General features: G+C 40.4%; 1 protein-coding gene across 8 annotated transcripts in view; it reads right to left on the bottom strand.

Moving 5' to 3' along the window:
* Positions 1-13640, bottom strand: part of atp8a1 (ATPase phospholipid transporting 8A1) — a 123150-nt gene extending 109510 nt beyond the window's left edge. For all 8 annotated transcript variants that reach the window (XR_003928831.1, XM_030061872.1, XM_030061875.1 and 5 more), the window contains exon 1: positions 13249-13640. Coding sequence is in view for 7 of the 8 variants with exons in the window: in XM_030061872.1 (XP_029917732.1) it covers positions 13249-13297 (49 nt within the window). In the remaining variant the exon portion in view is untranslated. The remainder of the gene's footprint in view (positions 1-13248) is intronic.
* Positions 13641-14658: the final 1018 nt, after the last annotated feature.

The raw sequence follows: 14658 nt of genomic DNA, 5'->3' as shown, positions 1-14658 counted from the left end.
TATTTTTGGCATAGGGTTATCTTATAAATAAAATAAATACAATAAAAGGGCTAGGCAAGACATGGGGTCAAAAACTTGCCCTCCCCTTAAAATAACCTTGTTGATTTTCACTGAATGAGAGTACATTAATGTCTAGTAAAACAATGCAATAACCATCACTGTGGCATGTCTTGATAAACTGTACAGTGAAGGTGTCAATATATAAATAAAAAATCGTAACTAGGGACTAATGATTCTTATTTACAAAAGTTCTAATTAGTCAGGAATAGACATGGTTTTAAATATCAGTAACTATTTACAGACTGTTTGGGCTAAACACACAAGAGGCCTGATTCTCCTTAACAATGATTCACTACTTGTTTACAGTTGGGTCCGCAAACTCATTAAAATATGCAATCAGAACATGTCACTGATTAAGCACATATTTCATACATTAACCTACCAACTTCATTATTTCTGTTTTACACATCAACTCATTTACCTCAGTGCAGAAGTGTTAAATCAGCATTGTCTGTTTGAGGAGAACCAGCTTGTGACAGTGAGTTAAACCGGATTATTCGGAGAAGGTGAGGAGCAAGGGCAGAGGGACATGTTGACATCAAGAGCAAAAAGTAGCTACAAAATAGCATTACAGAACTGTCAACTATCCTAGATTAATGTCTCTGCTACAGTTTTTTTTGTTTTTTTTTTTTTTTTTTTGTAATCGGGTTAAAAAAGTAAGCCTCTTTTGGCATGTTTTACAATTAAAACTAATTCCAGTACAGTCTGATGTCAATATATGGAACTCTTGCACAAATTCAAGATTTACAAGATGCATAAGCAAGAGATGGATATGGCTGAGGTATCCACCTACAATTAAGCTTTTAGCTCAAATTCTCAACACATTCAACATTTAGGACTTTGAAACATGCAGGAAAATTATGAACAGTTACATAATTACACCCCAATTCTCTCAGGATAAGTGTGTGAGAGAAAATAAAAATGGAAACCACTTTGAAGTCCATGTGTAGCCAAACTGCAGCCTTTGCCAAATAAGAAGTGGCACACAAGGACCTCACTTATACAGAGTCAGTCAGCTTAAGGGGGGCAGGATAGGGTGACAGGGGAGGTCGAGGTTTAAATATCAAAATAGCCTTTCCCTGACTTTCCCTGCAGAGGCATTTATGGGATCCCTCTTCCCCCATATCAAGCTCATTTCCTCAGTCTCAGCCACAGACATATTGTGTGGATAATGTACTCAGCCACTGACACAGATTTCTCAGTGGGAACTGCTCTTAGTATTCCCTGGTGGACAAACTGCATCGTCTCTGCGCTAATTTCATTAACCGCAAGTGAGTCACAGCTCAACTACCAAGACATCAATAAAGAGAGCAAGAATGGGAAGCTGGGTGGCCACTCAATCTCATCATATTTTTTATTCTGTGTTTTATTAGTGTTCATAATAACACCCTTTGTCTATTGCTGGAGCAACCATATTAGCCATGATAGCTGGCAATATAAAGGAAATGTGCGACACACCATGGGAAGAGGAGAAAAAAAAAGAATTAGTGACAGAGGGCCAAATACAGCTCAGTGGACATAGAGCACACGATTCTGGAGGGGAAGCCTCAGGAGGAGGGATCAATGCCACCAAGTGTCGTAATGAGTTTGGATGCAGGCCAGATGTCAGGATTATTGCTTGTGTCAGCCAACAGACAGACGGGCGGAACAATGGTCACAAGGGGGCACATATTTCAGGGGGGTTGCCCACTGGGGAAAAACTGGGCCCAGTATGGCTTGGCACTGGCCAAGGCACCTCCGTCTTTCTCAGTCTGTATTTTTTTCCTCCCTTCTAGGTTACACAAATACTCTGAAATCAACAAGCATGGGAAATTCTTACTGTGACATCTATGTCAATTTTTGGGATGGAAAATAAGACCACGTAATTCAGACTTTAGGACTTGCTTTTTTTATATCACTAGGCTAGCTCAGCAATGCCAAGGAGTATTTTCTTATACATATGATATCCCTGGCATCTGAAGTGATAAGGTATAGTGATATGTCTGCATGACATACCAATGTTAGTAGATATGACAGGTTCAATGCAATAGCATACTCTACTGATTTCTATTACGCTGGGTGCTATTAGCTGTATTAGCCATATTATTGTACTAGAGTGGTGCTCAAAGATGACTGCAATATTATTGTCCAAAGCCAAGATTAAATGCAACTAGTGGCAGCAAGACAGGAACAATAGCAACTTGATACGTAAAACATATCACCTTACACGGCATGTTGTGACCTGCAAAGCACTGGGTTACGTGGGTTAAAAGAGTACAAGAAAACACCTGTCCATACTTAGCTGATTGAGCCTTTAAAACATATTCACACATACCAAAATATCGCAACGGAGCTATAATATAATGGCTTACAATCGACAGAGTAGCAACAATAATCCTTGTTTTTAAAGCTCAACTCAGGGGGCCCAATAGGTGTGATATTTCTAGCAGTATTAAGCTATTCTGGCTCTTTACGTCTGACTTCAAACTACGCCATCATAAAAGATATTTGTGGCATGCTGGATTTTACAGGCCCCTTTCTGTAAATATCTACTATGGCTATAATTATACTGTACTGATTTAGACCAGGTAACTCCATGACTAAGGCATAGGAATTTAAGACTTTTTCGGAAAGGCGTATCACTCAATCCCTGGGGGTGTAACAGCCAGCTAGGCTCATCAAAATGATACAAAGGCTTTCTGTTGTTCCAAAAATAGGCACAGGCAGAATCCAATCTAACTGTTACGATATTGAACAAGCTCTAATGAAGCTGAGAGGCTCATACATGGGTCAATAAAACTGGAGAGAAAGGGGAACGTTGTCTGGCTAGAGCCAAGCTCCCATACCATTCATTCAATAATACAAGGGTGGGGTTGGTGGCTCGAGGCCACAGCCATTGATCTCGCATAAACAAATGAATGGTAGGCAGTGTAACTGTATCAAATACTTTAGTGGAAATACAAAATGCAGCAAAATGACAAGTGAATGCTAAACTTGGAAATAGGGAACCTTTATGATCTTTCATGTGTACAGTATGTGTTCTGTATTGACAACTACAACATGCATTGACTGAGACAGCACACACACAGTATTGTCCAACTTAACCCAACGCCATCTACAGTACTGCTGTATCATAGTCAGATCAGCTCTATGTCCCTTGGTTTTGAGGTCTCTCAATCCCACAATCCAGTGCATCCAATGCGCCATTTACATTAGTTCATCACAACCAGAGACAGATCTGTGCATGATTCATTTATGCCAGATACATATTTCAGTAGGCGGAGAAGCCACAATCTATTCATGAGAATCAAAGTCCCAGAGATGAAAGCTGCCCCTATCTTCTCCATTTATGAATGAGGGAAGAGCTAGAAGGGATATAGATACTGTTTCAATCTAAGCAAAAGTAACAGCCATAAGTCGCTTATCGGATCACAATGCTGTAACCAGCACCCGCGACAACAACAGGGCAGCTGCGGAATTAATCCCCCTCCCTATTCCTCTCTGTCTGTTTCCCCATAGGCTCAGGAGGACTACAGTGGGATGTTCAGGGGACAAGACTAACACAGGCAGCTGGGGGCTGGTGGTGACATCAGAGGGCTGGCTTTGGCCTAGCTTAGCCTTGGCTCTGGAGTGAAAGAAACCTTTCCACTGCATGAAACTTTATGAATGGCAAAAGAGCAAGGCATGTGACTCAAGCACAACATATCTTTTAATGAAAGGAGAGAAGACAGAAAACAGCTCTTGTCAATGCCAGCTAGTCAAGCACAATGTTATGTCAGCTTGGTGCTTATCAGAACTGCTGTTTGTTTTCATCAAAACTGTCATCATATGTATTCACAGACTGATGAATCACACTGCTAGTTTCAGTTGTTTTAAATGAAACAACGGAAACAACAAAATCCATGATATTCATCTGTGAGCCCTTAGCATTACCTATTTATTTAATTTTGTTTCAGGTTACCCCATTGTTGTGGTATCAACCTCAGGTTCCTTGTTTGCATTGTGATGTATTAAAAAGAAAAAAATCTAGTCTCTTTGGTTGGATGCATCTCTTCTCCACCTAAGCACTTTCATCCATTCATTTGCAGTCTGGACATATAAAAAGGACAATGGAAAACCACTGTATGCTAGACCTGCATAGACCTGCATATGACTTATATTTTCCATCAGTTATGTATTCTGTATTTTCACCCAGTAGGTATTTATTTATTATTTACAATGATTTGTTTCCCATGCTTATTTGAAAAATTCTGAATTCTAAGGTCTGCAGAGAGGGATTTTGAGCTGGGTATAGGAATTTAAACTAACTTGAGTCATAATTATTCAAATTTATGCTACCAACCAACCAGTGAGTCTAAAAATAGAAAGACACCCCAAATGGTTCTTCTACATACCCAAAACTACACTTGCAAAACAAGTGATGAATGGTGTTATTTTACTCTAACAGTGTAAACTGTAGAAATATAAAATACATACACAGTTTTCCATATAGATATATGTAGTACTGTATATATGACCACTACAATGTTTCAGCACTTGAAATGAGGCAGACAGCACTTCACTACCAGTGCACTGGAGGATTTAAAAACACTCTTCAAAGTGCATACTCCAGGGTCAAATGCATAAGCCTGTTTCAGTATTGAAGCATCATCCATCAATGAGGAATACAGTTAACCATTATATTTAACCAGGAGAAGTCCCATTAAGATTCAAAATATAATTTTCAAAGGAAGTCAGCAACAAGAGATTGAATACATGTTTTATTAGCTGTTGTGTTTTGTGAGCAAACTAGGGCAAGCCTGGTGTCTGATGTGAAGCCTGGCTTTGGACTAAACAATCAGCAATCATGCAAAAACTCAATAACCCAATTTCTATCAAATGTTCCCTGATTTAAAAATAGCTAACACCTGAATGGCTTAGCTGTAAAAATGAATGCATGCCAGTGGTTGAGTTATGCTCATTGACCTGATGTGATATGTTAATGACATGCTAGATAAACTGACAACACTGGCACCTCCATCGGCTGGCGCTGTGGAGTAAAACACATGTTCACACACACACACACACACACACACACACACACACACACACACACACACACACACACACACACACACACACAGAGGGTGTGTGTGTGTGTGTGTGTGTGCCTCTCTCTCTCTTTCTGTGTGTGTGTGTGTGTGTGTCTCTCTCTGTCTCTTTCTGTGTGTGTGTGTGTGTGTGTCTCTCTTTCTCAGCTCTGCAGATGAGCTGATCATGGGTGTGGCCTCTTGCCTTATTGATTCAGTGTTACACCAGATAGAGTCTTCAACAAAATTAATGCATGCAGGTTATCTATTAATAGCAAGGTAGTTTATAATACTGATTTTACTACAAGAGGACAAGCATTGATGTAAATAGATGTTTTATTGATAGTGGACTCCAAGACAAAAGAGGGCATATTTTCATATTATATAGAAAGCATACAGTAGAATACAGAGCACAAAGCAAAATTATTTTGTTAGTCCAACAGTCTGGTAAAATTAAACCGCTTTATATTTCAAATAGTTGATAATCACCAGCCTAAATAGGCAATCAGTAAGTTGTTAACAAGCCCTCTCTTTTAAAAATCAGCCCAGTATTTTAGTTCTAGTAGCTGCTAAACAGCCTCCATGTCTTTATGGCCAGACTGACCAATTATCCACTTTAGGTACAGACCAATATGTCTACATATTCAATATCCGACTTCCATTTACTGTACAAAGTACTACAACAGTACAGGAATTAGTCTTGGTGGCATTGGTGCAAAACCATATCAACAACTTGCCCTGTAACAGTACATACTGCTGAGCCTGAGACACACACAACTGCATGGTAACACACTGTGTTACCATGCAAGTTGCTAGGAGTGGGTTCTTAGAAATAACTATCCAAGGAGTGGGGAGTAATACTAAAGCAGAGTTGTACATCAAGTTGAGACAGGAAGCGGGTCATAAAATTCATGAGACTGTGGGGGCCAAGGGCAACTATGGTTTCATCTTCCTGACCATTGATGGTGTTGCCTTCCTGTGGAGTGCCTACTGTCGCCTCTCCATCTGACCTTGCAATCCTGCCGTGACACGATCACATTGACCGTCTCCTAGCACATGTGAGCAGACTCTGCATTAGGCTGTGTGCATTTGCACATCACACAGACATACATAACCAAGCCAGGATCTAGTTCTCTGAGCACTAACCAGAAAAATATGAGGCTATGCTCTATTCGTCTTTCTCCAGTCTGTAATACTGCTTTCATGAATTATTTGATGTTTGGGAACAGGAGCTCAGAACTGAGTTATGTCTTTTGGGCTGGTGGTAAGGCTGTTATGGCAAAGCGTCGTGGAAGATTCATCTCACTGTGAGCTTATGTTTGCAACACAACTTTCCAATGGCTCGTAAATAAGGCACCATTAGAAAGTTACAGCAAATGTCAAGCTGACCTGCAGATCAAATGACCTGCAGCTGACCTGCAAATCAAACTGTTTTTGCAAAACAGATAGTTCCATTTCCAGCTATGTATTTCAGGCCATATCCGGCCCGAAAAGCTTCCAATCTGGCCAACAGAGTATTAATGCATAGAGAAAATGTGAAGAGGAAAAAAATTGTTACAGAATTTTGGATATTTAGGATGTTTTTCTTCTTTCTATATTGAAGAAACACCAAAAACAATTAAGATGGAAATAATTTTATTATGAATGATTCACTGATCCCAAATATGTGTGTTTGACCCACAGGCTCTTATGCTATAAATCTACCTGTCAGCTTATTATTAGTTACACTCACAGCTACTGAGGAAGGCTGAAGCTGAAATGTCTGAGTAAATACAAAAGAGATTAACACATCTTTCCTGTGGTATTCTTCCTGAGTGCAGGTCATATTGAACTTTACTTAGCTTATTATTAGTTACCCACCAGTAACCTATACAACCTGATGCAGGAGTCAGGCCTATCTCGCTCACAAAGCTCCAGCTGGTTGTCACTGAATAGCAGTAGCCTAAGATAGGTGAAGCTGAAACCAATTCCCACCTTTTTATGAATGGAATGTAGCTTGTGCTGTATCTTCATGCAAGCATGGGGACTCTTTCCACCAATCAGAACTAGAACTGCAAAAGCTTCAACTGTTATGTTCATTATTGATTACTTTGCTGATTATTTTCTTGATTAACTGACTGGTTGTTTGGTCCATAAAATGTTAAAAATGGTGAAAAATGTTGTTTACATTTGTGCACAGCCCAAGGTAACATCCTTAAATGCCTTGTTTTGTCCAAACCAATACTCCACAACCCAATGATATTTAGTTTACTGTCACAGAGGGCTAAAGAAACCAGAAAATGTTCACATTTGGTAAGCTGGAATCAGAGAGTTTCAGAGAGCATCCAGCGCATAGCCAAACAGTGGAGAAAAATAAAGTAAAACTACAAAAAATTAAACCTGGATAATTTGGAGATTGAGAATTCCCAATCGTTGTGATTTTGCATTGGTTATGTGATTTAATATATAAGGCGTTTTTTTGTTTGTTTATTTGTTTGTTTGTGTTAGAGATAGTAAAACTGCTACAACACATTTTGTTTACAATTTTATACCTCTGTTCAATTGTTCAATTCTTGACAGCATGGGGCTAAACATTTGTTTAACATGTTATGAAGACACATGAAAACACATTGTTTTGCATGTATTACGCCCAAGACATAAAAATATTTTTGTCAATCATATCTTTTTCTTAATTCAAATTTTGTCCAAAATATCATGAGAATATCAAATCATGAACCCTGTATTATGAATCAAATTGAGTCGTCAATTGAGTGAATCATTACAATCCTAATCATAGGCAATAATTACCACATTGTCTGGCAACATGATCCAGATTATCATTTTGGCTAAAATCATGCAGTTGTTTATGTGCGCTATCACTGGGGTTTCTCATGAAAAAGGTTTGAGCAAAATGCAAGAGGCCAATTTCGTTAGAAGGAAAGCTTTATCGCACCGCTTGTTTAGCTGCCCATGATGCAAAATCTATAGCCTACAAATCAAGTTTAAGTTGGAGAAAATATTTTCATCACATTCACACAAATCAAAACTTTTGGCATTTCATTTTTTAAAGTCTGGCTGTGGGCTTAATGTGTTTACGTGTAGTGCAGTTACTTTCACAACTGCAACATTTAGAAAATGAAACCAATGCAATGTATTGTCAATATCATGCAGTCCGTTTGACAGTGAGGCAGACAGCATACCTCTCATCAGCTCATGGACCTTCTACAAGACAGGTTAATAACAATGTTCTTGAGCAATCATAAGAATGAGTTCAGTGTCTTGACATTAGAGGAAGAATTGCATGTGCTTTTTTCTGCATGGATGACTCCCTCTGTGTGTGTGTGTGTGTGTGTGTGTGTGTGTGTGTGTGTGTGTGTGTGTGTGTGTGTGCGTGTGCGTGCGCGCGTGTGCATGTGCGAATTTTCACAGCCTCCCACCACACAGTAACCTGCCAGATTCACTATGCCTTGCAGACTGAAGAGAATCAGCGAGGTGAGGAAAATAGAGTATGTGAAGAAATGGATATTAGGCTGGCTGCAGGTTAGTGATGGAAGGCAATACACGAAGTAGAAAATAGAGGAGAGGAGATGTCCCATGCCGCGGCACATGGAACAGAATAGAGAGGCCCGAGGGGACTTGATATGACATGCCAGCAGTCCCAGACAGGGGATTTAGTGGCGTGTTGGGCCTTTGTGCCATATTATTATCAGCCAGTGATCCGCCAGGCACATGGGCAGCTCTCGATCCCTTCAGAAGGGAGCAGTCTGTCCCCCTCCAGTCTGCAGTGCTGTTACTGCTATTCAGCCAGACTGAGCCTTAGTTGGTGTTACTGAAATGCTGTGGGGGGGACCTCTTCACTCAACATAAATTTAAAAAAAAAAAAAAAAAAAAAAAAAAAAAAAAAAAAAACTTGAGAGAAAGGGAGTGATACAAAGCTTCATAAACATGTAGGCTATAATGTTGTATCCACAGCTCTGTGTTTTGAAAACAGCAGGTAGGTAATCTGAGGCTGAATAGCAGCTCATCATATCATCTGAGTCAGCTGACATGAAAAGACAAGCGCCTGGTCTTTTGATAGATTGATCCTCATAGGACAGACTCACCTGACAACTTTCACTGCTCATGTCCGTTGTGTCAACAAAAAGGTAGGCATGCCTAACAGATTAGGTAGGTCTAAAGATAAGCAGCCAAGCTAAGACAGCTAATAGGATACTTGTGGGCATCTGTCTAGTTGTAACTTGTGTGGCTTCTGTCAATTAGCCTTTCCTTCTGGGAAGTCGAAGTAGTCACTTAGCGTCATCCCCCCTACGTTTTGTATGAGACTTACCAGTGCACCAGATTAACCTCTAAAGATTTAGGTGCTACTGTGTGGCTTTCTGTCAAGGCATTATCACACACTAAGCATGGTGATTGCTACTGACATCACCTGCACTATGTGTGTCCTAAATAAGGCTGTTTTGGCAACAAGGGCAGGCATGGGCTGGCCATAAATTTGGATCTTTCCACTATACAGTAGACGAGTGAAAAGAAGTGGCGTGGCACGTGGTGGGCAAGACTGTGGAGTGTGCAGCAGAGAGAGCTGATGGACAGGCCACGGGTGGATTAGGTGGTAAGCCTGGCAGAGGGCTGGCCTTTCTAGATGGAAGCCTGTCTGATGCACTGTGGTGATTAAAAACAAAACTACAGGGTGGGGAGCATGCAGAGGCTCTCATAAAAAAAAGGCAGGAGGAATGTATGTGTGTGCGTGTGTGTGTGTGTGTGTGTGTGTGTGTGTGTGTGTGTGTGTGTGTGTGTGTATGTATGTGTGTGTGTGTCTGGGGGGGAGGGGAGGTAATAAATGAGCAAAACAGTTGTCAAGCCATGGGGCTAGCAAACATTTGATTTGATGGTGGGGCAACAGCTCAGGTCACCAGCCTGGCAAGGTATAGGAATCAATCAATTCTGTTTGGAATAATGCTTGCAAAGAAAATAGGATATGTTTTTCACCGAAGTGGAGGTGCACAGTGCACAGCTACAATCATAAAGCCATCTTAAAAAGTAAATCATTTGCTCTTTTGCTCTTTATAAGTGAAAAAGGTAGTGTGTGGTAGTTGGGGGTTGGGGTGACAGCACTAGCTGCTGCATAATTCATGTGTTCGTTCTTGTGACTGCAGCAGCCGCATCGGTCCACAGTTCTCTATGGAATCTACACTTCCGTTGAATTATTTAGAATTCCACCAATATAATGCATCAGCCTTCAGTGTCATAACATTATAATAGCTGTAGCAGCGCACAGGAAGCCCAATTTCTTTGTGATTTGGCCAGTTTGCAAAACGAAGTCCCAAATCAATCACCACGCCGGATCACAAATGACAAGATGATGTGAAAGGCTCATTAAGAGGTGCAGCATGCCTGCACCATGTGCTCATTCTCAGAGAACATGCAGAATATTTAAATTTGGGGATGAATACACCTACGGCTGAGCAAAATGAACAAAATCAAATATCACACTATTTTTGACTTAATATCGAGACAGTGATGATAATTACACAAAACAGATTTTTGATACGCAATCATTAGTAAGTATGGATGTGATGACCAAGCAGGTTGAGGCAAATAACAGAAAAGCAAGGACCGTCTGTTAAGTTCAGAAAACTACATTCCATATATACACAATATAGCGATATCTAGTCTTACATCATGATATTGATAGAATATCAATATATTGCTCAGTCCTAAATACAACTGATTAGTGAGAAAACGCATTTCAAAGGCATAGCTTACTCATATTTAGTTTGGTAACAGAAATTTTAACAAAGGCACTAAATTTTAGTATTAAAATATATTTCTGACATATTCTACCAATCAGTTTGTGTTGTCACACAAATGTAGCCTACAATTTCATTTTGAATAAAGTGGCAAAGATGGCAAAAGTAACTACAAGATCATCCACTGGGAATAATGGTAGCATTTCTACAAAACAGCTGTTGTAGTTGCCATAAAAGAGGGCTTTAACCTTATTATCCATTTTGAAACCTAAAGCATTCTACCAATTTACAAAATCAGTTGTCCATGAATTGTTAATGGGCCAGCAGCAAGTTCAACATGTTACTGGTATCACAAGCAGCTTTCAGACAAAGTTGTCCTTTTTTGTCGATCCGTTTTCTATACCAACTTTTTACTACCACAGGAGGCCTGGAGTATATCCCAGCATGCATTAGACAGATGCCATGTAAACACCCTGGACAAGTCACAAGTCCATCAAAGGGCTAAAATACAGACAGACAAAAACATTCACACTCACATTCACACCTGTGGGTAACTGTATAATTTTCAATTTGCATTTAGACTGTTGAGGAACCCCAATCACCCACAGGAAATCTTTGCTAAAATGAGAAGAATACACAAACTCCACGAAGAAAGGCCCAAAGTAGAGATCTGAACCCAGAGCTTTCCTGTTGTAAGCCAACAGAGCTAACCACTAAGCTACTCAACATAAAACTGTCATATGGCAAATTTACCATGCAACCAGTGGTATTTCAAGTAGCACAATGTTGCAATATTTTAGTCATTTTCTTAAACAGGTGAGCGCATCAAATACAGTGCATGTTTAATGTGCCCTCATCCCTTATCTTTTGAGCTGAGTCCACAGTTTTAAATCGAGCCTAAACAATGCAAAACTGAACAATATCATTTTGTTCAACGCCATTTCATTCAGTCTGCAGGGAAATGGAAATTGGAAAGATTAACATTAGTAACACTAATGTAATACTTTACTGTTTGGTTTGACCAATTAATATTTTTAATATTTAACTTTTTTCTGAAGCTGCCAATGAACAATAGTTTGTATCAGTATTTGATATCTGTAAAATCAGAAAATTAACAAGTAACTAAAATTGAACTGTTACAAGAGTAAATTCCTTCTTATTGAAAAGTTTGAATAAGACACTGTCAAACAGTAAAGATCTTTTTAAGAATAACTTATTTCATATCAGAGAGGAAACACATGGACACACTCATATCCAATATTCTAAAAAAAAAAAAAAGGCAGATATTACCCAATGTATATGTAAACCGATAAACTGGCTTAACCCTACTTTACTGATCCCCATAGGCACATTTCTGTCCTAATGGAGAGGTCAGAGCAGATGTTTGTCAATACAAGGCTTGAACACAGGTGGTCTGGCTGAGAGATGGTGTCATTAACAACTGGGCCGCTCTGCCGCACAAATAAACCTTGATGTGACTTAACCTTTTTGCTTTCAAGACTATGCGCCTTCACCTAGTTAAAAATCCTCAGCAACCCATAGTCACTTGCAGCTAGTCTTTAATTAAACAAACACACCTAAACACTCCCAAGCTACTGTGAGGATCAGCTGAGCTAAGTAAGCAGCCTTTCCAGTCCTTAGTATTAGGTAAACAGATCTCTCCCTCTGTATTGAGCTCACCTGAGCTACTGTATGTGATTTGGCTGCATCCTCTTTCTCTGGCTGGCACAACACAAGTGAGATGCAGTGGAAAGTTACTGGTGCATTGAAGGAGTAGAGGGTCAGAACCGAATCACAATGAGTGTATTATTAGACCCACGCTCCATGCCATTTGATGGGCACTTTTTCTGGGCTTTAAGACGTGTGCCAGCTGTCACTGTAAACAAGAGCCTCGACATGAAGGTATTCCTTTTCACTTCTCCCTCTGTCTCAGGTGATGCAGGTAACTACATCTGCTAGACAGGCAGGGCTGTAGGTGGGCTCTAAAGTTGGTCTCAGTCTGGATGGGTGCCTGCTTTTTCATCAAGTAGGCCACAGACACCCATTCCATAAAGCTTGTCCCTGGGGGATTCCCATCTAAGATTTTTATCAGTCTCTACTGCAGATGGGGAGTTGACAGCGGAGAAAGTGAAGCCTCTTATCACAACAGTCACTCACTGTAGTGGGGATAACTTCTTCTGAGCTAAATGGCGAGATTTAACTGAATCTTTTTTATGCTGGGAGACGCCTGAAATCCTCACAAGGCCCCCGGGGGGATGCCTAGACTCCAGTTTGGGAACCACTTAGAGCTAGCTAGCAACTAGTTCCAGAGAGCTGGCCCTCTTTGCACTAACGAGGTAATGGCAATTTAACCGTAAACATTATTTTCAAACATTCTCCCACACATGGAAAGCAGTAATATTAGGTCTACATACCCTCCGCCCGCGAACGAAGATCGGACATCGTCCTCTGGACTGGCGGCATCTCTCCACGCTGAGCCGGGCGATGGCACCTGTCAAACAGCCGCGGCTCGTTAATTGCGCTCCCGGTGGCTACTCCTTTTCAACCGTCAACTGATTTTCAAAACCAGTGTACATTCAACGCAGACGCCTCTCGTGCACACAACAACGCCGTGTTCAACAGCTCACAAGTAGGAAATAAACAGATTTAAGCGATTTATCAACACTCATTTCCTGATAACAAAGCGTGCCCGTGAAAACACGACTTCACGGATCCCCCTGCATCCCTGTTGTACACGGAAGAGGCGAGACGCGGCTGGAATACAACACAAGCACTGAGCTCTGGTTTCTCAGCTCCCATAAACTGAAATAAGGGGGACAGTGCCGCTTAACGTTATGGACTGTACCATCTGTACAGCGGGGGGGTGGGGCTAATAAATATAATAAACATAATTACGCCATGGATTCAAAAAACAATGCTTGAATGATAGTTGTTCCTGTGACTGCAGAGGACACAAAGTGTTGGATTTTGAAAAGGAATGGACCGCTTTCAGATGTAAACGCACATCCCCCCACCTCACCACCCCCACCCCCACTGCAGTCGCTGCCTTTGAGCTGAGGAAATAACAACAGTACGGTAGTATAGGAGCAATTCTTAGTGAATTGTCGATATAAATGGAGATTTTTAATCGTAAACTTGAGGAAATAACAGCATGAACTGGCCTTTCTATGGAGTAAAAACACTGACCAATATGTCACGTGAAGCATTCATTGTAAGGTTTTAAGGTTGCTTTCTTTTTTGGGAGGGTGTTACTATACCCGTGCATAGTATGTGTGTGTGTGTGTGTGTGGTGTGGGTGGGTGGGGTGGGGGGGTGTTTATCTAGCCATACATGTATATATAAAAAACATGCAAATAATATATATATATATATATATATATATATATATATATATATATATATATATATATATATATATATATATATATATGGAGAGAGAGGCATAGAGTGAGAGGGTAAGGCTGATTTCTCCCTCATAGACACTTTGACCAGACGTCATGGCTGTTGCCCTGTTGCTTACAGGGAAGTGTTGGGGTGTATGGGTGTTTTTCTCTCTGCCATTCAGCAGCCTGGAGGAGATCATGTGTTTGCTCCTGTGTGTGTGTGTGTGTGTGTGTGTGTGTGTCCTCAACTAATCTTGGAAACTATTGTGCCTATCAGCCTAAATTCATGCACAGTTATGGCTGTATAATTAAAAGGATCTCATGGTTGTGGTGATTCAAAACCTTTGCGAAACATTTATTTTTTCTGCTTTTGCTCTCTCATGGTATATTTTCTGTTCTGTTCTGTTCTGTATTATACTTGAATCATGCAGTAGTTCAGTC

Source organism: Myripristis murdjan, chromosome 10 (assembly GCF_902150065.1).
Source record: "Myripristis murdjan chromosome 10, fMyrMur1.1, whole genome shotgun sequence".
Taxonomy (NCBI): domain Eukaryota; kingdom Metazoa; phylum Chordata; class Actinopteri; order Holocentriformes; family Holocentridae; genus Myripristis; species Myripristis murdjan.
This window is presented reverse-complemented; position numbering and strand designations above follow the sequence as displayed.